Source organism: Pan paniscus, chromosome 9, assembly GCF_029289425.2.
Source record: "Pan paniscus chromosome 9, NHGRI_mPanPan1-v2.0_pri, whole genome shotgun sequence".
Taxonomy (NCBI): Eukaryota; Metazoa; Chordata; class Mammalia; order Primates; family Hominidae; genus Pan; species Pan paniscus.
Window position 1 is genome coordinate 66,768,406 of NC_073258.2, and position 24,550 is coordinate 66,792,955.

The 24,550-nt window shown below is 59.3% G+C and overlaps 1 protein-coding gene and 1 pseudogene across 5 annotated transcripts; both read right to left on the bottom strand.

Moving 5' to 3' along the window:
• Window positions 1–97: 97 nt before the first annotated feature.
• LTBP3 (latent transforming growth factor beta binding protein 3) lies at window positions 98–19,904 on the bottom strand. 5 transcript variants are annotated; one of them, XM_008954066.5, is made up of 28 exons: window positions 18,952–19,903; window positions 15,372–15,701; window positions 15,022–15,224; window positions 14,746–14,851; window positions 14,485–14,577; window positions 14,181–14,303; window positions 13,587–13,745; window positions 13,311–13,496; window positions 12,887–12,903; window positions 12,741–12,813; window positions 12,465–12,563; window positions 9,281–9,406; window positions 9,051–9,182; window positions 8,800–8,928; window positions 8,157–8,279; window positions 7,801–7,923; window positions 4,784–4,906; window positions 4,462–4,581; window positions 2,897–3,025; window positions 2,423–2,590; window positions 2,168–2,251; window positions 1,783–1,911; window positions 1,542–1,679; window positions 1,310–1,450; window positions 1,011–1,172; window positions 839–919; window positions 619–750; window positions 98–502 (listed from the first exon to the last, which is right to left on the bottom strand). In XM_008954066.5, the coding sequence occupies exons 1-28, from the start codon at window positions 19,268–19,270 to the stop codon at window positions 351–353; spliced, it is 3,900 nt and encodes a 1,299-aa protein (XP_008952314.2). In that variant the 5' UTR covers window positions 19,271–19,903; the 3' UTR covers window positions 98–350. The 5 variants fall into 5 exon arrangements, with proteins under 5 accessions (XP_008952314.2, XP_034788907.1, XP_008952313.2 ...); XM_034933016.3 differs by having other exon boundaries at window positions 18,956–19,085; XM_008954065.5 differs by lacking the exon at window positions 14,181–14,303 and having other exon boundaries at window positions 18,952–19,904.
• Window positions 12,194–12,236, bottom strand: LOC112441259 (U7 small nuclear RNA; annotated as a pseudogene).
• Window positions 19,905–24,550: the final 4,646 nt, after the last annotated feature.

The following is a 24,550-nucleotide window of genomic DNA, read 5'->3' on the forward strand; positions in this document are numbered from 1 at the left end:
CAGTCTAGCCCCTGGGAGGCGGCTGGGGTCTGGCGCCGCCCTGCGCAGCCCGCGCCCACGTCAGACGTGAACATCAATTTGCTTCGAAAGCCAAGGGTAAAGAGGCACGATCTGATTTATCAGTTTCTAGGAAACACCCTCTGGGAGGAAGGCAGGCAGCGCCCGCCGGAGACCTTACAACCGCCCGCTAACCGGGGAGGGGGGCCGGTAGGGGCGCCTCGGGTCTCAAGGCGCCGGGAGGGTCTGCGGGCCCCGAAGGTCCCTGGGTCCGAGCCACAAGTCGGGGCAGAAGTGAGGCCGAGCTCGCGGAAATCCCTCAGTGATCACCGAGGTCTGGGCCGAGGGCGGCGTCAGCGGCGGCGCTGGGGAACGCAGGCCCCGTGCGGGCGGCTGCGCGCGAAGCCGGCTTTGCAGACGCAGCGGAAGGAGCCGCTGGTGTTCACGCAGCGCTCGCTCTTGCACAGCAGCCCGCGCTGGTTCAGCTCTCGGCACTCGTCGATATCTGAAGGTGAGGGCGACGGGTGCGGCTTCGCTGAGCCTCCAGGCGGCTCCTCACCGGCGGCTCCTCACCACCGGCCCCGCCCCTGCCCCTGCCCCCACCCCCGAAGCCCGGCTCACCCACGCAGCGGGCGCGGGAGGCGTCGAGCTGGAAGCCGCCAGGACACTCGCACACGGCGCCGCCCGGCCGCGGCACGCAGCGGCCACTCACGCAGCGACACTCGTCTGAATCCTCCTCTGAACTGTCCTCATCTGCGTGGCCCGGAACAATATGGACTTCAACACTGAGCCCCGGCCAAAGGCTACCAACCCCGCCACCGCCCGACCCGGCAGCACTCACCTCTTGGGGGCTTCCCCAACAGCAGGGGGCTCGTGTCCCAGAAGGAATTGCTCTCGCTCTGCGATGTCGGGCAATGGGACCCTGGGAGGAGCAGAACTGGTCAGCGACGTCCGGGTCCCCGGGCCCTGGCCCCCATCCTCGCTCCCGGCCAACTCCTCCCCGACTGCCTTACCCGCGCCGCGCGGCGGGCACGGTCGGCATTGGGCGCCCCAGCCGCGGCCCTGGCGGCAGCAGCAGTCGTCGAAGGTGAGGGCAGGCCCGGCCAGGGGGCCAGCGCACATGCCGTCCTCTCCGCGCTGGCTCCAGCACACGTCGCGCCGCTCCGGGGCACGCTCTGCGGAAGACACCTGGCATCAGGGGAGGGGCCCAAGGCAGGAACCGCCCGCCTCCGCCCCCGCCCCACCCCACCTGCGCGGGGGCCACGTGACGGACAGGGCCCCGGGGTCGGCCAAGGCCAACCCTCGCCCTCACCGGCCGGGCTCTCGGGGAGCTGGCAATCGCGGCCGGAGGGCCCGGGCACCCAGGGCGGGCGACACTCGCAGCGGTAGGAGCCCGGCAGGTTGACGCAGCGGCCAGGGCGGCAGGCTGCCGGGTCCTGGCACTCGTCCACGTCTACGAACAGCGAGGGGGTGGGTGGGGGCCGTCACACCTCGGCCCGGGCCCCGCCCCTCCCGCGTACCCCACTCCCCGGCCCGGGCCTCACCCATCTCTTCCGGGCTCAGGCACTGGCGCTGCGCGGGACTGTACTCGGCAGGGGGCGTGCAGGCACAGCGGTAGCCGCCGCGCGTGTTCTCACACACTCCGTTCCGGCAGTTGGACTCGTCCAGGCACTCGTCCACGTCTGCAGGGAGGAAAAGCGTGGGTAGCAGGGGCAGGCCCGGGATGGGCGCGGTGGCGCGTGTCTCCCTGCCGCTTCCCCACGGCCGCCAGGGGGCGGAGCTCACCCACGCATTCCAGCAGGTTCCCGTCGTAGTAGAAGCCCTGCTTGCAGTAGCACTCGTAGCCAGGCTGCGTGTTCACGCACTTGCCCTCCTTGCAAATCTCCGACCCGAACAACATGCACTCGTCGATGTCTGCGGGGTGACAAACACTGGCCGCTCCGGTCCCGCAGCTGCAGCCCGGAGGCGTGGGCTGGGCGCACCACCGGAGCGAAGCCATGCCCGGGCGGGGCCTACAGGAGGGGCGGGGCCTACAGGGCGGGGCCTGCGAGGAAGGTGCGGGCGGGGCTTACCCGGCGCGGGCAGCTGACCCAGCGAGCCCCGGCGGGATCCGGGCGAGCCCAACCCGGGGTGAGAGGGCGCGGGGCGGGCGGAGCCGCAGGTCGCTTACCACGGTGGGCTGGGATGCCGTAGTTGACGATATTGTTGTCCTGGGTGTAGCCCTTTCCGTCTGGGCAGAGGCTGTGGAACTCGGCTGCAGGGGCAGGGCGGCCGTGGGGAGGGAAGAGGCAGGACTGAGCGCGCGCGTGGGCTTAGGGCTGCAGCCCGCCGCCTATTTCCCAACTGCCAGGGGGCGCCATTTCCCACATTTGGCTTCCAGATGAAGAAACTGAAGATCTGGGAAGGGCCCTGCCCGGCTCCTGACCTGAGCTGTAGACTGGGCAGGGGTAGATTTCGCAGTGGTCGCCCCAGCCGGCCCCCAGAGAGCAGCAGCACTCCTGCTGGGTCACGTTGGTGGCCAATACGCTGTCGCAGAACACTGTGTCATCGAAGTTCAGGTAGCACTCCTTCTTGTGGTGGGGCTGCTCCACCTCTGAGGGGCGGACGGCAGCTCAGGGTCGTGCACAGACCCCCCTTGGCCCTGTCCACCCTGCCCACCCACCACAGGTCTTTCCCCCCACATTCCCTGGCTCCCCTTAGCCTCCTCCTGAGAGTTGGCTCTGTTCTCAACGTGGTGTTCTGGGCCCTTCATGGTCTGGCCCCACCAGACTCCCCCAGCCAAAAGGGATTTCTTCCGGTTCCCCAAATTTAGGAGGGTGGGGCCAGGACACATCTCTGAATCCTAGCTGCAGCTCAGGGGAGTTGTCCAGTCCGAGGGAGGAGCTGGGAGGACACTCACCCTCACAACCGTGCTGGTCCTGGGTGGGAGTGAAGCCCTCATCGCAGACACACACATAGGAGCCCTGAAGGTTCTTGCAGGCCCCATGGGGAAGGCACAGGCTCGGGTCCTGGCTGCACTCATCTATGTCTGCGGGGCAAGAGTAGCGCAGCTGGAAACCCAGCCCCTCTTTCCCTGGGGCTGCACCTCAAGGGCCTCACACAAGTTCAGAACCTGAATTTCCACTTTGGTTTCAAAGTATGTACAGCAGGAAGTATGCTGTGTCTGTGCATGTGTCTGAATGTGCATGTGGACATTAGCTGCTGTCCTTCATAACACCTTCAGTGGCTCCCACTAACCTTACAAAACCTAAAAGTATCAGAAGCCCAAATGGAAAGGCCTCAAATTGCATTTGAGGCCTTTCAAATTGAGCTTCCCATACCTTTAGGTCTCATCACGCCTTACTCTAGACCACCCTCCACTCCCCAACTCTGTGCTCAGGGCACCCTCCCCTCCTCTGTAAACACAACTAGCTCCTTCCAGATCTCTATGCTTTGCAATTACTGCTCTTTGGTCCTGGAATGACTTCTCGTGCCTTGCCTTTCCCATGCCTAGGGAACTCCTACTTACGTTTCAGTCCAGTTCAACATTCACCTCCCCATTGCAATTAATCATTAGTCTATACCTTTCTTGGCACCCAGGACCCTGAACTGTCAGAATCAGTTTACATGTCGGCCTCCCCTAGCTGGGAGCCCTGGGTGATTGCTGATTACCTAGTACAAAGCACAGAACCTGGAAAATAGTAGGTGCTCAATAAACTTTTTCTTTCTTTTTTTTTTTTTTTTGAGATGGAATCTCACTCTCTGCCCACGCTGGAGTACAGTGGCGTGATCTCGGCTCACTGCAACCTCCGCTTCCCATCTTCAAATGATTCTTCTGCCTCAGCCTCCCGAGTAGCTGGGACTACAGGCGTGCGCCATCACGCCTGGCTAATTTTTGTATTTTTAGTAGAGATGGGGTTTCACCATATTGGCCAGGCTGGTCTTGAACTCCTAACCTCATGATCCGCCCGCCTCAGCCTCCCAAAGTGCTGGGATTACAGGCGTGAGCCACCGCCCCCAGCCTGAGCCACTGCACTCAGCCTAAACTTTTGTTGGATGAATGCATGTGTATGGGTGAGTTGATGGGGAAGACCAATACATTAATATCTGTAAAGAGCTTAACAGAGTGCCTGGCACATAATAAGCACCACAATAGCACTAACTGTCATGTTTACTGTGATCATTGTTATTCTAGGTGAAAGACCGGAAGGCTGAGCAGATGGATGGGTGGGTGAGTGGAAGGATGAATGGAAGGATGGATGGATGGAAGGATGGAAGGATGGAAGGATGGAAGGATGGATGGATGGATGGATGGATGGATGGATGGATGGATGAAGGATGGAAGGATGGATGGTTGGATGGATGGGTGGATGGGTGGGTGGGTGGGTGGATGGATGGATGGATGATGGAGAAAGGCCACAGTGTGTCTAGGGAATTACTGCTCCCTGCCACATCCCTCAGGAACCCTCAGCCAGTCCCCCATACCTTGGCATTTCCTGCCACCCACCAGCCGATGCCCCTGGGGGCAAAGACATCTGTAGGAGCCATTGGTATTGATGCAGTCACCCCCAATGCAGGCTGCAGGGAAGTCACACTCATCAATGTCTGTAGGGGATGGAAGGGGTGGAGAATCTCAGGGGCTGATCACCAACCCCAGCCTGAGGCAGCCAAAGCTTTCTCCCAGAGCCCTGGGTCAGTCCCACGCCCCTATGCCCCAACTGAGATCTGGATTAGGACTGGACCCTGGGGGGTGGGGGTCCTGGGGTAGGGAGGGACAGGTCAGCACCCCAGCTCTAAGATCCCTCACCCTCGCAGTGGCTCCGGTCCCTGGACAGATGGTAGCCAGAGAGGCACTGACACTGGAAAGATCCTGGCGTGTTGCTGCAGATGCCATTGTCACACACGTCCCCAGCCTCACACTCGTCCACATCTGCAGGGCACAGGGGATGTCAGAGGACCAGGCTGGGTGGTCTTGGGTTTCTACTACTGTTTTCTCACTTCTGCGCATGGCCTGGAGCACCAGAGCTGAGGCCAGCAGCACTCAGAAGCACAGGCCTCACCCTGCTTCTGGGTGGCACACAGTGCCCTGACGACCAGGTCAGGTGCTGCCAGGGTCCCTAGGCCAGGTCTGATGCTAAAGAGCCTTCCCAGCCTCCCCCGCCCTCTCTCCCTGCCCCAGCCGCTTTCACTGCTGCTCCCACCCTTCCCTCACCTGCCATGGCTCCCTTTTTCCTCTGGGGATAAACTCCCTATCCTTGTTCTTCCCACTTTCTTCTGCTCATGCAGTAAAGGAACTTGACCCTCCCCCGGGACACACTTTCCTGAGGCCTCTCTGGTGGAGCCAGTTGTTGCCCACATCCCAGACCCCTCCAAGCCTGAGCTCAGCCTCTGAGGTGCCGCCGGCCTCCTGCAGCCTCAGTCCTCCTGTGGCTGTCAGCACCCACCTTCCTCATTCCTCCTGCTCTGTTTTTCTCTCCATCCTGGGAGTTTCGAACATCCGCGTGGACAACCAGGTCAGCCTCTGACCTCACATTCCTGGATCTCTCAGCTTCCGTGACCTTCCCCTCACTCTCAGGGTCCCAAGGGGATTTTCATCACTCAGATCTGCTCCACCCTGGGGCCCTCAGAGGCTGCCTTCTTTCCACTGTTCTCAAGTCCTCACCTCCACCTTCTCTCTCACAGGGCTTGGTGGCCTCCCTCTCAGTCCTCCGAGCTTGCCTGACACCCCCAGACTCTGATAGTTCCCAGCTGGAGCCCAGGGCTTATCATCCCTAGGACTCCCATCCCTGATCCATAAACACCTCTCCTTCCTCCTCACTGTCTGGCAATGCCCAGTCTCTGGTCAGAGCTGTGGCCTGTGGATCCTGGGTGCGGAGTGGGACTGGAGCAGCCACCAAGCTGAGCATGCTGGAACATACCCACAGGCTTCAGCCTCAGTCCAGCAGAGCCTCGTGTGGCTGGCACCTCCCTCTCTGACTCCTCTAAAGCTTTGACTTCCATAAAGCCCCTAGGCAGCCCCATGCCCTGGGATACTTCCAAACCGCCACTGTTCTCCTGAGTCCCCTACTCAACCCAGGCCCTTCACTGTGTATTGAGAGAATTAAAGGTAATCCCCCTTAACCCACTGAACATCGTTATCTACATCCATTCCCCTCCTGCTCCTGTTACAGCAAGAGATGTCCCTTCCGCTGGCTCTCCTCCCTCCTCTCCTGACCCTGCTGCCCTCGTCTCCTGGTCCACTCTCCTGGCATCACCTCCTCAGCCTATACCAAAGCCCCACTTTGGAAGAGCAAGAGTCCCCAGGTCTTGTTCTTCTTCACTTTCTGCCCACATATCTCTGGCCTTTGTCCCTATCATATCCCAAAAGCTACCCTGCCAAGGCTACCAGGGACCTTCTTGCCAAGGAAGGCATCACTAGGATTTCCAGGTAGGATTAGGGGGCAGACCCCTAAGTCTTGTCCTAAGACTTATTGTCTCACCAGTTATTATTTTACAAGAACCTCTCTACTGCACTTGGCTCATCCTCCTCCTTCCCTGGAAATATGTCTTCCCCAGCTTCCCAGATGGTGCCCCTCAGGCGCCCCTGCCATCCCTCCCCCACCATCTCCTCCAACGCCTTCCCCAGCCTGCCCCTGAACTGTCAGTGTCCACAAGGCTCTGCTAGATGCTCTGCTTACCCAACCCACCTTGGGTTGGCTAAGCAGGCCCACCCAAGACTCCATAGCTCCCCCGGTCCATGGTCCATCATTCCAGGTGGGTATGCTGGCATCTCCTGCTGAGAGGCTCACAGGCACAATCCATTCAATTTGTCCAATGTGGAGCTCAGCATTTTCCCTCCCAAACATGCCCACGCATGAGGACCCATTCCCAGTGAGCAGCACCACCCCCTCACTCACCCAAACTGGAAACGGGGAGGGGTCATTATCACCCTCGCTTTCACTTGACATCCAGTTAAAAAACCCAGGAGGTCTAATAGTTCTCCAATATCATCGTCTCATGGCCATCCTGAGCCCACCACTCATCCTGTCCACCACTGTCTCCGCCCTAAGTCTCTGCAACAGACCTCCCTCCACAATCAGCAGCAGGGAACGTTCTAAAACAAATGGCAAATCTTGTCACTCTTACACTTAAAATGCTTCAGGTGCCCTCTAACACCTTCTGGGTGAAGCACAACCTCCCAGGCAGGAATTAGGGGGCCCTCCAAGGGATGGGGACCTATCCCTCCCCGGCCAGCCTCAGCCCCCATAGCCTGATCATTCCTTACAGTTCCCCAACACCCCATCCTCTGTCTCACCTCTGATCTGCCAGTGCCAGCCCCTGTGTCTGCCATGCTGTTCCTCTCCTCCTTTCTTGCCCAATTCCTAGTGATTCTTTAAGATGACCCAGGCCTCCTTCCTCCCATCCCGCTGTGTCTCCAGGAAGCAGCCCAGCTCCATCCAGGCCCAGCACTGCATGCTACAGTCTGTCTTTCCTTCTCCAGTTTTCAATGAGTCCCAGCCCCCAGCCCCGCCTCTTGGCGTATAATAAACAGGAGTGCAGGGGGGAGTACTATCATCTGCCCTCATTCTTTGATATCTTTTTTCCTTCAAATTTAAGTAACATGCTTTGCAAACGCAGCTTCGAGCTCTACTCCCTGAGACCCTTCCTACGTGGAAATTCTAGTGGTGCCTTCCTTGGCAAGGTTCGTTGAGAAAATGAGTGAGCAGAGTCACCTGGGGATGAATGAGCCACCTTCCACCCACTGTTTACAGACAGCGTGACCCGCTCCCCGGCTTCAGCGCGTAGGGGGCGGCGGAGGCCCGGGGCGGGGGTGCTGGCGCTCACCCAAGCAACTGCGGCCGTCGGGCGCCGGCGCGTAGCCCTGGGCACAGGTGCAGCGGAAGGAGCCCGGGAGGTTCTCGCACCAGCCAGGCGAGCAGGGGCTGCCCTCGGCGCACTCGTTCACGTCTGCGGCGGAAAGACCTAGCCTCAGACTCTGCCCCACCGGAAGGCGGACCGCGCACCTCGCGGGGGTGTGGGTCTCTTCCCTGGAACGCGGGGTTGAGAGGGCAGCCTCTACTCCCGGAAGGCCCCGCCCCCAGACGCCAATCACCACCGCTACCCCGCCCCGCCCCCAGCGGAGCCAGACTGGGGAAGGCACCCGACGGCCCCACCCACTCGGCTCCGGGCCCCGCCCTCACCGCGACAGGCCCCGCCCCCCTGGCTGCGGTAGCCAGGCTGACAGGCGATGCACTTGAAGCTCCCGGGCTTGTTCTCGCATTTGCCATCCGGGCAAGAGCTTGGGTCCCGGCACTCGTCGATGTCTGCACGGGAGGGAGAAGGAAGAGGACCCATCTGGGGACAACGCGGGTGGCCCGGCTCCCAGCGTCCACAGCAGGGACTTCCTCCCACACAGATCAACGAGGCTCCCGGACCCCAATCTCTGAGAGGCCCAGAGCCGAGCATACAGGCCGGGTGCGGTGGCACACGGCTGTAATCCCAGCACTTTGGGAGGCCGAGGCGGGTGGATCACCTGAGGTCAGGAGTTCGAGACCAGCCTTGCCAACATGGCGAAACCCCGTCTCTACTAAAAATACAAAAATTAGGCGTGGTGGCAGGCGCCTGTAATCCCAGCTACTCGGGAGGCTGAGGCAGGAGAATCGCTTGAACCCGGGAGGCGGAGGTTGCAGTGAGCCAAGATCTCACCACCGCACTCCAGCCTGGGCGACAGAGTGAGACTCCGTCTCGGGAAAAAAAAAAAAAAAAATGCAGGCACCCCAGCCCCACCCCAGGTGGAGAGACAGCTAAGGAGCCCCTTCTTTGGTCTGAATGGGGTCCCCTCACCTTCGCACACAGGAGGCCGGGAGGCTTTGAGCCGGTAGCCGGGGTAGCAGTTGCACTTGTAGTGACCGGGAAAGTTGATGCAGAAGCCGCCGTCGCCGCACAGGTGGGGCTTGGCGCATTCGTTCAGGTCTGTGCGGGAGGAAGGGGCCACGAAGGGGGTGTAGGAGGCGGCGGGCAAGGGGAGGGATTACACGGCGGTCTGGAGGAGAGCCCGTCCCACCCAGGGCCGCCTCCGCCCTGGCGGCGCTCACCCACGCACGAGCGCCCCCCGGCGCCCACGTGCAGGCGGTAGCCGCGGTTGCAGTGGCAATTGTAGGAGCCGCCGGTGTTCATGCAGATGCCCCTCCCCGGGCCACAGGGCTCTGCCTCGCACTCGTTCACATCTGAGAAGAACGGGTAGGCCGAGAAAAGTCAAAGGAAGCGTCGTTATCTGGGGTCCCCCCCCACCCACCTGCACGCCCGCTGCCTGCCCTGCGCTCACCCACGCAGTAGCGGTGCTGGGGATGTGACCGGTAGCCGGGGTTGCAGTGGCAGGAGTAGTCAGGGGGGCCCGGCACGCACTCTCCGTGGCCACAGATGTTCTGGTTCAGTCGGCACTCATCAGTCTCTGCGGGCATGGCCAGGTCAAGCGGCGGAGCAGGGAGCGCTCACCTTCTGCCATATCCCCAGGGCAGACCTCAACACCCCAGTCACACCATGACCTCAGGTTCCTGTACGCCCATACTCCAACTCCAGGATGTCCTATTTCTCTCTTTTAGATAACCCCAATATCAAGACCCCAGAAAGCTCCAAACTAGGACTCCAGGCCCCTGACAGCCGTATCACCCCACGCCCAGGCCCGGATACTTCCATTCCCGGTTCACTCCAAGACCCTGACCCCACTCACCTCAAACCAAACCACATCCCCTCAGGGCCCCTCAGTCGTCCCAGTACTCCCACCCAAGGGACTAAAACTCCTTTCTCCCCAGTCGCCTCAATACCTTAAACTCTATAGCCTCGGTCACACCAGTGTCCTCTAGCCCAGTGACTCCATAAGCCCTTGCCCCAGGGACCCGACCCCCTATTCCAGAAGGGTTGATTACCCCCTCCCAAGACTAGCAGGAGCTGGTTTCCTGGGAATCCTAACTAGTGCCAAAGCTGTGCACAGGCAGTCAGATCCAGGAACCACCCCCCTCACTCTCTTTGACACCAAGCCCAGGACTCCCTGCCTCCAGCCTCTCCCTCCTTTGGATCCTCACTGCTCACCAGTTTCATTTCCCACACCCCTTCCCCCTCACTCCTGCCATGCAGCCTGGGCCATAACAGTGAACTCTGCTCTGCCCCAAACTCACCTGGCCAGTGGGCTTTGCAGGCTGTTCTCTTTGCCTGGAGTACCTCTCCTTAGGCTTCCTTAACAGCCCCTCCTTTGAGGGGCCTTGTCCACATTCCCAAAGCCCCCAAGAACAGCCATCTCCCACCTGAGCCCTAACCCCAGGAGCTCATGGAGGATCAGGGTTTCAGCTGGGTTGGCAGTTCCCTTGTGCTTTTGAAGCCCACACAGGCATGGGCTTGAACACGGCTCAGCTGTGTGACCTGGGGCAGGTTACTGAACCTCTTTGAGGCTCAGCTTTCTCATCTGGAAAACGAGGCTAACAACGCTCACTTTGCAGAGTATGAGAAGGTTAAATGGTATTTAGAACGTAAAACTCTTCAGACAGTACCTGGCACAGAGGGACTGCTCAGTCTGAGCTAGCAATTATGATGCTCAAAATCCTGCAGACACTGCCCATAGCCTCTGGCATTAAACTCAAGCCTCCTTGACAAGGCTCAGTGCACTGGACTTCCCCTGGTTCAGAGACACTGGCCTGTGTGTGGGTTCTCCCTCCTCCACCAGTGTTTCATGCTTCCATGCCTTTGCCCAACTTAACTTCCCTTGTGATATCCTTTTCCCAACCTGAATGCCCCTCCCTTCCTCATGTCTCTGGCATTTCTAACCATCTTTCTTTTTTTTTGAGATGGGGTCTCACTCTGTCCCCAGGCCGGAGTGTAGTGGCACGATCTCGGCTCACTGCAACCTCTATCTCCCAGGTTCAAGTGATTCTCCTGAGTAGCTGGGACTACAGGCATGCACCACCACGCCCAGCTAATCTTTTTTTTTTTTTTGTATTTTTAGTAGAGACTGGGTTTCACTATGTTGGCCAGGATGGTCTCAATCTCTTGACCTCGTGATCCACCCACCTCAGCCTCCCAAAGTGCTGAGATTATAGCTGTGAGCCACTGCACCCTGCCACAGTTTCCCAGTTTTCACAGGAAAACTCCCCAGGCCGGAAAAAAAAAAAAAAAAAAAAAGAGCATGGTGGCGCACACCTGTAATCCTGGCACTTTGGGAGGCCAAGGCTGGAAGATCACTTGAGCCCAGGAGGTCAAGGCTGTAGTGAGCCATGATCCTGCCACTGACTCCAGCCTAGGTCACAAGGTGAGACCCTGTCTCAAAAAACAAACTAAACAAATAAAAAGAAAGAAAGGAACCCAAATATTTCTTGAGCACCTACTATGTGCCAGGCACTGTTGAGGTGCTGGGGATACTGCATGAACAAAAACAGACAAAAATTTCCTGTCCTTGCAGAGCAGACAGGCAACAAGCCGATCAATAAGCAGAATCTCCTATGTCTTATAAATGCTATGAAAAACTAAATCAGGGCCAGGCGTGGTGGCTCACACCTGTAATCCCAGCACTTTGGGAGGCCAAGGCGGGCGGATCACAAGGTCAGGAGATCAAGACCATCCTGACTAACATGGTGAAACCCCGTGTCTACTAAAAATACACAAAAAAATTAGCCGGGTGTGGTGGTGGGCGCCTGTAGTCCCAGCTACTCAGGAGGCTGAGGCAGGAGAATGGCGTGAACCCGGGAGGTGGAGCTTGCAGTGAGCCGAGATCGCGCCACTGCACTCCAGCCTGGGCGACAGAGCGAGACTCCGTCTCAATCTCAAAAAATAAAAAATAAAAATAAAAATAAAATCAGAGTAGAAGGAAGGAGTTCTGAGGGTTGTGATAATAAGTAGGGTGGCAATGATAGAAGGCTTTCTGAACAGATTTTGAAAGATGGTTATGGGCTGGGAACAGTGGTTCATGCCTGTAATCCCAGCACTTTGGAAGGCCGACACGGGCGCATCACGAGGTCAAGAGATCGAGACCACCCTGGCCAACATGGTGAAACCCCGTCTCTACTAAAAAAAAAAAATTAGCTGGACGTGGTGGCGCATGCCTGTAATCCCAGTTACTCGGGAGGCTGAGGCAGGAGAATCGCTTGAACCCGGGAGGCGGAGGCTGCGGTGAGCCGAGATTGCGCCACTGCACTCCCGCCTGGCGACAGAGCAAGACTCCGTCTCAAAAAAAACAAAAAACAAAAAAAAACTGGGAAACCTGCTAGACAAATTCTAAAAGACCTGTAACACTAATAAGTATTTGTTGAATGAATGAAATCCCTCAGAATGGGCTAACCACCATGCTACCTGGATCGTTTAGGGCAGTGGGATCTCTGGTGCTCACCAGGCTTCCCCAGTGCTCAGCCCTGGATACACGCTAGCCTATTAGCGCTAGGGAATGCCAGGGGGCGGGAGGGAGGAGAGAAAACTAAACTGGGGGCGTGGCCTAGGCAGGGGAGGCTTTGCTGGGCGGGCCTTACCTGTGACCTGAGTGGGAGCGATCTCTACGGCGCTGCGGGAAGGAGGCAAGTCCGGCAGGAACCAGCGCATGGTCGGGGGCGAGGGACGGGAGATCAGCTCTGCGGGCGGCAGTGCACTCTGGTCAGAGACGATATTGACTGAAGCCTCCCTTTCCACTTCAGTCTTGGCCCGGCGCCCCACCCCAGCTTGACTGTCCCCGAGTACTTAAACTGTGAACTCCCCGCCCACCCAGTGATTCAGCCCTTGAGGACTCATCCCTACAGTGCCCAGCTCACCTGGGTAGGGCCGGGCAGGAGTCGTGGTGGCAGTTGGGTGGCTCTGCTGCACTGACCTCTCCTCACTCACCGGCTGCGGGTGACAGCAGCATGAGCCCTCCTGTCCCTCGCCTGCCCACCCCTCCCATCTGGGTTCTCATACTCACTGAGTCCGTGGTCACCCCTAAAAGGGAAGAAGATGGGGCCATGAAGTGTTGGGGCGGGAGAAGGGAGTCAGATCTGGGATCAGCAGCTGAGTATTTGCAGTTAGGGTCTCTGGGAGTTCAACAATCATGTCTCCAGGTCAAGGGTCAGAGGTTAGATTCTGGGGTTAGGGTGTGTTTGCATAGTAGTCACATGATGAGGTTGAATGGCCTTGGGTTACAGGTCAGGCTGTAGAAGGCTTAGGAGGTTATAGCTCAGGGTCAAATATCTGGGTCAGGGGTCAGAGGGTCAGGTGGGAGGTCAGTGGATGGGTCAGGGATAAGGAATTGGGGGTTAGACTGTGAGGTCAGATCTGTGGATCAGGGGTCAAGGGGTCAGGCCTAGGGGCTTGGCATGGGTCAGGGATCAGAAGGGGTCAGGCTAGACCTCTCTCTTCCTCGGTGTCCTCAGGTGGTGGAGCCTGGCTAGGGCTCTCCGGAAGCTGCTGGGGCTTGGGTGGCCCGTCAGGGTGCAGGAAAAGGGAAAAGTCACTCTCGCCCTGAATGGTGAGCGTCTGGTGGGAGGTGAGAATGTGGTATCCCTTCCCAGCTGGGCAGATCTCCTTGAACGCAGCTGCAGTCAAGACAGCAGACACAAAAGTGAGCATTTCCTGGACAGGTGCATGGACCTATGAACCCCTACCCCCGGGTAACCCTGACTCACCGGTGCCATCTGTTGGGCAGCGCTGACACCGCGCGCCCCAGGCCTTGCCGACACTGCAGCAGCAGAGCTGGCGGGTCAGGCGGGTGGTCAGTGGGTGCTGGCACTGGTGCTCAGGGCTCACCAGGCGGAAACACAGGCTCTTCTCCTCCGGTTTGTCTGCTGCAGGGGCCAGTGGGGGGCATGGGCACCTGAGCCTGCACATTGCCCACGTCCCTCTGCCCAGCTGCTGCAGATCTTGCCTCTCCGGCCCAGACAACCCTTGATCCCCCATGTGGTCTCTGACCCCATATGACCCTGAACTCATGTGACCACTGACCCCATTGACTCCCGATTCTAGCTATCCTGGACTTCACCACTCCTACTCATCAAGCCTATGTTCTGCATGACTCTGACTCTATGTAATCCCTGACCCCAAGTGACTGCTAATGGCAGATCTCATGTGACCCCGGACCCTGCTGATCCCTGATCCTATTGGCTCTGGGCCTTGTTCCTCCTGCAGTCAACCCTTAACCCCACTCTGATCTCTTGCGATCTCTGATCCTTGCTCCCACCCATGCCTTGTGACCTCCCAGGAACCTGAGCCCCAGGTCTCACCAATGCACTGTGTACGGGAGGGGCCTAAACTATGGCCAGGTGGGCAGACACAGCGATAGGAGCCAGGGTTGTTGAGGCAGTCACCATGGCGACACACGCCCGGCATTGCGCACTCGTTGATGTCTGTGGTAAGTGGAAGTTTGGCCCCTCTGGTCTGGGGCCATGGGGTGACAGCAGGCTGCTCCAAGAACCTCAGGGTCTTGCCCCAGCCCCACCTCCTCTCTCGCCCACCTTGGGACCCTCCCCACCCCCAGTGATGGCTGGCCTGCCCCTCCAGCCCACAGAATCTCCTAGCTGGCCATACCCTGGCAGTGGGTGCTGTTGAGCCTCTTGTAGCCCTGGGGACAGTCAGCGCCCACTTCCCCACGTACAGGCCCTGGCTTCTGCACTCCTGTGTCTGCAGAGAGAGGATAGCTTGGCAGGGGAGGGTGAGGAGGGAACTGGGGAGGGGCAGAGCAGATGTAGAGAGGAATCTGGTGACCTGGGGACTCCCACTGCAGGGACGGGTGGGGTGGGTGGGGAGGGGCCACCAGATAGGGAACGCCCCCTGAGCCCAAGCACTCACACTGCAGCTGGGGACACTTGTGGCACTTGCTCTGGCCCCAGGCAGTGCCGATGCTACCGCAGCAGTCTTCCTGCTTGGTGAGGCCGGGGAGGGGGTTGCTGCCACACTAGGGGAAGGAGGGGGAGGTGGGGTCACAGAGCACCCCGCCCCGCTGCCGCCTGTTAGGGTTGGGCCTTTTCCTCTTCCCCCGCCCCTCAGTTTTCTGCTATCCGAGTGAGTTGGGGCAGAGCAACCCTGAGAGAAGGAAAGGCCGATCCCGACTGTGGATTCACTCACGGGCTGCTTGGGCAGAGTGTCCTGGAAGCAGCGGCCCAGGGGCTTCTGGGTGGGCGGCCGGGGGTGCGAGGGCTTGGGGTGCGGCAGCAGGTGCTGGGAGGGGGCTGCGCCCTCGGCGTTCGAGCTCTCAATGCGGTGCACCTGGACCGAGGCCTCGGGCGGGTGATGGACGCGCACATTCACCACGGGGGGCGGGGCCTGCACTGGGGGCGGGCGCAGTGGCCTCAGGGCTGCCCGCACCGCGCCGCGGGTCACCGCGCTGAGCTCCTCCAGGGCTGAACCTGCCCTGCCCTGGCCACCCTAGTGCCCACCCACTGGCGACCTTCCCGGGTTTGCCAGTTGCCTGGTACCTTCTGCTGAGATCTGTCCCGGGCCTAGGGGCACCAGGAAGGCTGCGTGCTGGGCAGGAGGCCCCTCCCCGGGCCCAGGAGGGTCAGCGATCACCTGGACGGCGTAGATGGCGTGCTTGCTGGCCACAGAGTCGCCCTCCGGAGCCAGGGGCGGCAGCGCCCCTGTGGACAGGGCCCCCGCCCTGCTCAGGCCGGGGCCTGAGCCGCCGGTACCCCCACCGGCTCCTCCTGCGGGCACCTGGCAGAAGCGCCCAGTGAAGTCCGGGGGACACAGGCACTGGTTTCGCGAGGAGCACTGGCCGCCATTCATGCAGGGGAGAGGGCACACCACTGGGGAGAAGAGTGGGGTCAGGCCCTCACCCACATCCTGTCTCTTTCCCCTCCTCCCTACTTCCTTGCCACCCACTGGCTCTGTCCTCTTGGGAAGCCAGGTTTTGAGATACATCCTACATAGGGAAACTGCCCTCTCTAGGTTCCCCAACATCCTTACACCCATGTTGGGTTCTGGAGTCTCAAGTCCAGGATTTAAATCCTCACTAAGCCATGTGCCAGCTGTGCGACCCTGAGCAACTCACGCCCCCTCCCTGTGCCCCAGCGTCCTCATCTGTAGAGATGTGTGGGTTAGATGAGGTAAGGGCTGTACAAATGCTTACCCCAGGAGGGCCTGGTACACAAAGGGTGCTTAATAAGTGGTAGCAAATAATTATGGTGATCTGGCTTTCCCCTTGGGCCTTCCAAAGGTATTGGCTCCGTCCCTGGCGCCTCCTCCTCTTCTCCCATAAACCCTTCCCTCCTTCAGGCCTCAGTCCTCTCTGCCTGCTCTCCACCCTCTCCCTCTTCACCATCCTGGGGCGCCCACCTCACCACTGCCAAAGATGTCCACATCTCAAGACACAGACACAGCCCCCAGCCTTTCCAGGGCTCTCTCAGGCACCTCTGCCCAGGACATACTGTCAGAAGTCAGCATCCTGCCTCCCCACCTCCTCTTCACCTGGCCACCAGGCATCCACAGCTGAGCCCCCACGGCTCCGTCCCTCCTGCTCTCCCCTGCCCAGTTACAGCCTCTAATGTCCCATGAACCTGCCTCCCCTCCTCCCTAGGGCCACTGCTCCTGCCCTGGCCCAGGCCTGGCCACCCAGACCCCTCCTTGGCTTCCAGCCTCTCCTGCTGGTCCACAATCTCAGTGTCCCAGAGAAACTTGCCTCAGGCAGAAGCTCACTCCATGGACCAGAACCTTTTCAGCCCATCCCCCTCTGCTCCTTCCCTGTGCACTGCACACCCCAGGACCCATCTCCCTCTTGCAAATGTGCCTGCCTCCTGCCTCCTGGCCTCATCCATGCCCTTCCCTCCACAACAGGGCCCCAGGTCCCCCCCTCTCTACATATGCAGATCTCATCCTTCCTAGCTCAGTGTCTCCACCAGGAGGGAGGCTTTCCTCCTATCCGGCCCCCCTGAGCTCCCTCTCCTGCCTTACCACCCACTGGCCAGCTCTGCCTGACACCTGCTTGGCTATGTTCTTGTCTGTCTGCCTCCTTATAGAGGGTGTTCTGGAAGGCAGGGCCAGGCTGGCCTCAGCTCTGGGTCCCACAGGGGGTTCGGGGGAATGAATGAAAGAATGACTGAGGGAGAGGATGGGACCTCTGTCTGTTTCTGTCCCATACTCACCTTCAACCTGTGCTACTACCAGCCTTGGGGCTCTGACTTATCCCAAAGCCCCAGCCCTTCTCCTGCCCATCCCATGGCTGCCCTCACTTCCCAGGGCAGGAGGGCAGGAGGGCGGGGGTGCTGCTCTCCTGGATGCCAGAAGGGCCTCACAGGGACAGCCCATATCCATGGCCCTCAGGGTCAGGCTAAGCACATCCCAGCCCAGCCCATCCTGCCTGGCCTCTTGGGGCCAGGCCTCACAGAGCAGAGGGGTGTGTCCTGGGCGGGGGGAGGTAGGATTCTCTTTTTCCTGTCTCCCAGTGAGTCACTCATAGCGGTGAGAGTGACCTCCCAATGACACCCGCCCACTGTGGCCTGGGCACCGAGCCTGGGGGATGTGGGCAGCACAGATGGAGACAGCAGCCTAGGCAGGATGGCCAGGGAGCCTGGGAGATGGACACACGTACACTCACACCCACAGTCCTCTTGTCACACACACACAGAGACTCATCCTGACACCAACACAGGTTCACATAAACATTCCCATACATTTGGCCGGGTGCAGTGGCTCACACCTGTAATCCCAGCACTTTGGGAGGCCGAGGCAGGTAGATCACTCGAGATCAGGAGTTTGAGACCAGGCTGACCAACATGGTGAAACTCCATCTCTACTAAATACAAAAAAATTGGCCAGGCGTGGTGGCGCATGCCTGTAATCCCAGCTACTTGGGAGGCTGAGGCAGGAGAATCACTTGAACCCAGAAGGCGGAGGTTGCAGTGAGCTGAGATTGCGCCATTGCACTCCAGCCTGGGTAACAAGAGCAAAACTCCATCTCAAAAACACAAAAACAAAAACATTCCCACATACTCTCTAACAGCGACTAGAGACACACACCCAAGACAACACAAAGACGGGTACTTCACAGTATGCCACGCCATGCCCATGGCATGACCCCAGACACAGGGGCAATATGCGCACAGACACACGCACGCATACCCCATCTCATGACAAATGTGAGCCACATGAGTGGGGTTCCTTAGCTCTGTGAGTGGGCGAGTGAATATAGGAATGTGTAAGAGGGGCTGTTTTGCTGGTGCCATCCTGGGCCTGGCCTAATTACCCTGTCCAGGAGGGTAATTACTGCTGGGACACCTCCCCGAGCCTGGCCCACGGGGCCTAGCAGGAGGATGACTGAGCCCCAGGCCTGGCCCTTTAAAGAGAGATGCTGGGGAGGGGGTGGACTCCAAGCTGAACTGGGGAGGGTGTAGGGGCTTGGGGGAGGATGAGGGGGGCCCTGAGGGCCTCTGAGGCAGGATGTTAGGAGCTTATGGGGAGGCATTGGAAAAGGAGAGGCTGAGAACCCCGAACTAGTCCCTACCTTCAGGCCTGCACCCTACTTTTAGGCCCCAACACCCTCCCTACTCAGACCTTGCCAGCAGCCGGCTCCCATCCCCAGCCCTGACCTTAGCTCCTCCTCCCAGGGAATGCAGGTGTCTACTCTGGCAGGCCCTACTTTAGACATTTTGTAAAGACTTTTCTTGTTTCTTCCAGCAAGTCTGCTTCTTGGGGGAATATTTAGCCCTTCTCTGAGGCTTCCTGTCCCCGGCTCACATTCCTCAAAAACCCTGTGTGCTCCTGCTCAGAACTCAGCACCTTCTGGGAAGCCAGTGTCATCCAGGACCTCTGCATTTCCCCACCCCTTAGGCCCCAACCCTAACGCAAAGCTTCAAAGTCCAGGCCTCCATGCAGCCCTCCAGCTCTGGCCCCCAGAGTTCCAGCCTCCCAAGTTCCCTGAGGCCCCTGGTCCCCCAGGCCCTCGGATCTCTGCCCTTTATACCCTCAGCCCCCAGTCTCTAAGGCCAAGACCCCACTAGCTCTCCCACCGGGCCTGGTGCCTGTCCTTCCCCTGCCCCCAGCCGTGCCCCCGGCCCTCACCCACGCGGAAGCCGGAGCCCGTGAGCGTGTCTGTGCTGTGGCCGTTCTCTCCGATGAGCGTCATGTTGGAGCCCTGCTGACAACTGTCCCGACACTGGCCCTTGAGACAGGTCCGCTTGCAGATCACCGGCGCAAAGACCACCTTGAAGCGCTCGCGGGCCAGCGCCCCGCCCCCGCCTGCGCCCCGCTCGCCGGCCGGCCCCCCCTCGACCCTGCCGCCCAGGCCCAGCAGCAGCAGCAGCAGCGCCAGCAGCCCCGCCGCCCCCGCCCCGCGCATCTCAGGGGCCAGGCCGCCAGCAGCCCCTCGGGGCCCGGGCATCCGGGGCCGCAGGACCCGGGGGAGGGGGGGCGCGCCCGGGCGGGGCGAGGGGCCCGCGCCCGAAGGGAGTAGAGGGCCGGGAGCCCCGGGAGAGGGTAGGGGGCAGCGAGGGAGGGCAGCGGGGGAAGCGGGCGGGAGGGGACCGCGGGGGCCCGGCGGGAGGCGCGGAGATGCAGACTGGACAGCGGGGAGCGCAGAAACTTCCCAGCCCCAGGACGAAGCCCAGACCAGGCCCCGAACTCAGGCAGGAGCGAGGAGGCCGGAGCAAGTTGAGGCGGAGAGGAGGAGCGAGGGAGAGGAAGGCCAGGCGGCCGGCCCGCTCCGCGCCTCCCCCTGGCCGGGCTCCTCTCCCGCGGCCGCGGGGAGGCAGGGAGCGCGCGGGGAGGGCGCAGGGAGAAGTGAGCAGTTGTTTTCCCTGGCTGGAGCGCGGCGCGGCGGCGGCGAGGGGGGCTGGGACGCTGGCCCCGGGCCAGGGACACAGTTTTTTTTTGTTTGTTTGTTTAAAGCGTCGTCTCTGCCGCCTGGAGAAGCGAGGGTGTGCAGGCTGGCGGAGGCTGGGGGGTGGGGGGTGGCGCGGGGACAGTCCCCACCCCAGATGCCCGCCCCCGCCGGAACCCGCGGCCGCGCTGGGCCCTTTCCAGAGGGCCCTCACCTGGGACCGTCGGGCCGGCCGCGGATTCCTCCGGGCGGGGCGGGGCGGGGCGGGGAGGCCTGCGTAGAGCGAGATACCGAGGCTGAGGGAGAGAGGTGGCCCTGCCGGGTCACACTGACGATGGAGGCCGGGTGGAGCCGGAGCCCAGGCCTTCCAGCTCTTTCCCAGCCTCCCTTGCAAACGCGGGGGTCTCAGGGCCCCAAAGTAACTTCTCGTTAGTGCTGGTCCAATCCCCTCTGAGGAAAGGGCTAAAGGGTGGGGACAGCCTTTGGCCAGGGCTCACGGAGGTCCCAGGAGGAAGTCTGTGGGGTCCAGAAGAGGAGCAGAAAGAACAAAGCTAGAACCCAGCTTCCCTGCCAGCCCCCTCGGAATGGCTTCCTGGTGCCCACCCTGCCACCTCCCCCCTTTCCTTTCGTGTGGCCGTGCTGGCGGGGCTGGCTCTGGGCCTCAGACACTCTGGAATCGCCAAGGTCTGAGCTCAGGGCCTGGCCCCCTTCCCAGGCTAACAGCCGGGAGGAGGGGGGCGCTGTTCGAGGGCCCAGGGGCTGGAGAGGGGCACAACAGAGCCCCAGGGCAGGGGCTGGCAGCGGCTGGGGGTGGGGGTCTTCAGGTTGGCCATGGCTGGAGAGGAGCATAGTTCCAGACCAGGCTTGTCCACTGGTCTGGAAGGAAAGGCTGCAACGTGCGGGGGCCCAGGCCTTACTGTGGGGCCTGCCAGGAGACCCCAGGGTTCCGTCTCTGACTCACAGAACTCAGCAGGAGGTGGGGACGGCTAGGGCACATCCAGGAAAAGCGCTGCCAAGTCAGGGCGGCACCAGACCCTCTCCCGGACAGCACCCGGGGCAGCAGTCTAATTGGGGAGAGGAGGTTCAGGGACTCACTTTCAGGCACACCTGTCCAAGGAACTCTGTTTTTACTTTGAGCGTAAGTTGATGTGGGTAGCTTTAGGGGGACGCTTAGTAAGTCCCCCTTACTAAGCGGTGCAGGGCTGGGAGGGACAATCACATGTCCCCAGGGATCCCTGCTGCCGGAATCCAGGATGGGGTGTGAGGGGCAAGCCCCCGCTTCTTGGGGCCCTGGTCCACACGGAGGCAGGGAATAATGCTAGGTGCTGACCACCTGCCAGGCACAGGGCTGAGCATTGTATACTCATTTTTTCCTAACACTCATCTGAACCTGTCCTGACTCTGCCTAGAGCTGGCTGTGGCTCACCATGGAGCACAGCACAGTCAAACAGTCCAGGGTTGGATTCTTACTGTCTCTAAGCCCCAGTTTCCTTGCTTGCGAGATGGGTATCTATTCACTCAACATCTATGTTCAACTACTGGTAATAAAAAATAAAAAATTAAAAAATAAATGTAAAAAATTCACTCAACAAACTGAGACTCCACCACGTCCTAAGCTCTTGGCCACAAATAGAACCAGTCCTGCCTTCCTGGAGCTGCTGTACTAGGGGAGCTGGATATGTGCCAGATCAATTCACACAGAACTGTGGCTACAACAGAGGCTGGTACGGTGACAGAGAAGGGCAGGGAAGCAGGACAGGAGAGGGCTGGGACCTGGGAGACAAAGAGAGTCTTCCACTGGAAGCTGGAAGATGAGTAGGAGTGAGTCACACCTGTGGGCATCTGACCTCAGGGGAGGCTGCAGGGGGAGGCTATACAGAGAACTGAGGGAAGGCCAGTGGAACAACAGGGTGTGGTGGAGAGGGAGAGCCGAAGGTGTAGTGGTGGTGGGAGGGGCCAGCCATGGTGAGGAATTTGCTTTTATTCTCATTGCAGTGGGACTGTGTCAGGGCAAGAGCGGGCACTCTGCCTTCATCCCAGGAGAGAGATCTCACTTGGCCCTGGGAGAGATGTATTTGGGAGGGGAGATGTAAAGACTGGGTGAAGTAGGGGTGCTGGAGAGGTAGGTGGCATGAATGGCCCCCAGATTCCTGGCCTGATCTCTGGATGGGCGAAGAAGAGGGGAGGCAGAGGAGCTGGAAACATGGGGCAGGGTCCACAGCTCTGTTCTGGTCCTGCGAGTTTGAGATGCTTGTGAGTCATCCAAGTGGAGGTGCCCGAACCCGGGAGTCTGCAGCTCAGACAGGATGTCTGGCCTGGAGACAGAGGCTTGGGGTTATACAGGGGGCATCTATGACAGCGGGAAAGGGTGGGCTTACTATGGAGAGAAGAGAGCCCAGGGTGCCCAGGGAGATCACTGTTCCCGGGTCAGGGAGAGGAGGCGGAGTCAGGCAGGGAGAGGAGGCGGAGTCAGGCGAAAGACCAGAAAGAGCAGCTGGAGGGAGCAGAGAGGAAAACCAGGAGTGTGGTGGGGAAGAGCCAGGAGGACGGTGTGGCCCTCGGTGTCTAAAGCTGCTGCCAGTATGATGGGGGGATGACAGCCCTTCTTCAGGGGCTGATGAGGGGACTCAGTGAGAAGGATCAATGAAAGTGTCCAGCCCAGTAATGATGCCCAACTCAAATGATATCCAACCAAATTCCTTCAGCTCTCAGGGCCTCCGCAGGAAATAGCTGAAACCACTGGGGCTAGCAACAGAGGGACATCACTCCAGTGCACATTGCTCCACTGGCATAACCAGGGAGGGTGCCTGAGAGGTGTGGCCTGAAGCAGAGCAGCAGCCCCTGGCCCTCTGCAGCCTGCAGGGAGGGCACTGGGGGAACAATTATCACCCTAATCTCTTCCTAGCCACGGGTCTCCAGCTGGGCCAACTGTGGGCTGAACCCAGAAGAAAGCCTGTGGGCTGAGGGGCCTGGGGGTACAGCAGGTGGAGCTTAGCTTTCCAGCTCAGCAGGGAGGTCAGGAATGCAGAAGGGGTCTGCAGGGCAAGCTGACAAAGCCCAACACACATGGTCTCTTTGGCCTGAACATCTTTTCTAACCTCATCACTACATGTGGTACCTCATTTGCCTAGAATCTGCCAGCACACTTTTTTTTTTTTTTTTTTTTTTGAGACAGGGTCTCACTCTGTGCCAGGGCTGGAGTGCAGTGACATGATCTTGGCTCACTGCAGCCTCAACATCCCTTAAGCAGCCTCGAGGGATCCTCCCACCTAAACCCCCCCCTCCCACCGCCGCCTCAGTAGGTGGAACCATAGGTGCACAACCACGCTTCGCTAACTTTAGGATTTTTGGGGTTTTTTTGGATTCTTTTGGAGACAAGCTCTTGCTCTGCTGGAGTGCAGTGGTACGATCTCGGCTCCACTCTGCAACCTTCATCTCCCGGGTTCAAGCGATTCTCATACCTCAGCATCCCCAATCAGCTGGGACTACACGCTCATGCCACCACATCTGGCTAAATTCTTTTGTATTTTTAGTGGAGATGGGGTTTCACTATGTTGGCCAGACTGGACTCAAACTCCTGACCTCAAGTGAGCCACCTGCCTTGGCCTCCCAAAGTGCTGGGATTACAGGCGTGAGCTACCATGCCCAGCTGCCGGCACACTTTTATTCCTCCATGATGTACATTCTCCTGTAAGTCCAAGGAGACCATGATCTTCCTGATTACTTCAGATCATTCCTGGCAATAACAGGTCTTCCCACTGCTACTCTGCATCATCTGGTCCCTCCTCCTCCTGGTGCCGGAGTCACCTTTCAAAACCTAATTCCACCATGACTCTCCTCCTTAAAATACCTCCAGTGATTTCCCTTGCTCACCCGAGCCTGCCAGATCCACTGTGCCTCAGAGTGGCTGAGCTCATTCCTCTGTCTGGGGATGCTCTTCTGCCAACTTCATGGTCCTCATGTCAGGGTTCCTGCAGATGCTTTTCTCTAAAACAGCCATCCCTTGGCCAGGTGTGGTGGCTCACGCCTGTAATCCCAGCACTTTGGGAGGCCTAGATGGGCAGATCAGTTGAGGTCAGGAGTTTGAGACCAGCCTGGCGAACATGGTGAAAACCTATCTCTATTAAAAATACAAAAATTAGCTGGGCTTGGTGGCGGGCGCCTGTAATCCCAGCTACTTGGGAGGCTGAGGCAGGAGAATCACTTGAACCCGGGAAGCGGAGGCTGCAGTGAGCTGAGATCACACCACTGCACTCCTGCCTCAGTGACAGAGCAAGACTGTGTCTCAAACATAAATAAAATAAAAATTAAAAAATTTTAAAAAATGAAATAGCCATCCCTAGCCCTCTGGGTCATATCACCTGTGTTTTTCCCCGGTATTCCACAAAATCTGAAGCATTCTTTGTGGATTTGTTGACTTGCTTATTGTCCAGCTTACCACCCTCTCAGGGAGGGACAACCTTGTCTCCAGATCCCAGAACAAGGCTTGGCACAGATAGGGTGCCGAAGTTTGTTGATTGACTGCACAGAGAGGCCACAAGAGTGCCTGCCATCTACCATGCACTTTACACTGTGGGGTCACGTCATCCTCCCAGTGACCCTGCAAAGGGAAAACCAAGACTCTGAAAGATGAAATGGCTAGACTCAGCTGGGCGCGGTGGCTCACGCATGTAATTGCAGCACTTTGGGAGGCCGAGGCAGGCGAATCACGAGGTCAGAAGATAGAGACTATCCTGGCTAATACGGTGAAACCCCATCTCTACTAAAAAAAAAAAAAATACAAAAAAATTAGCCGGGCATGTTGGCGGGCGCCTGTAGTCCCAGCTACTCGGGAGGCTGAGG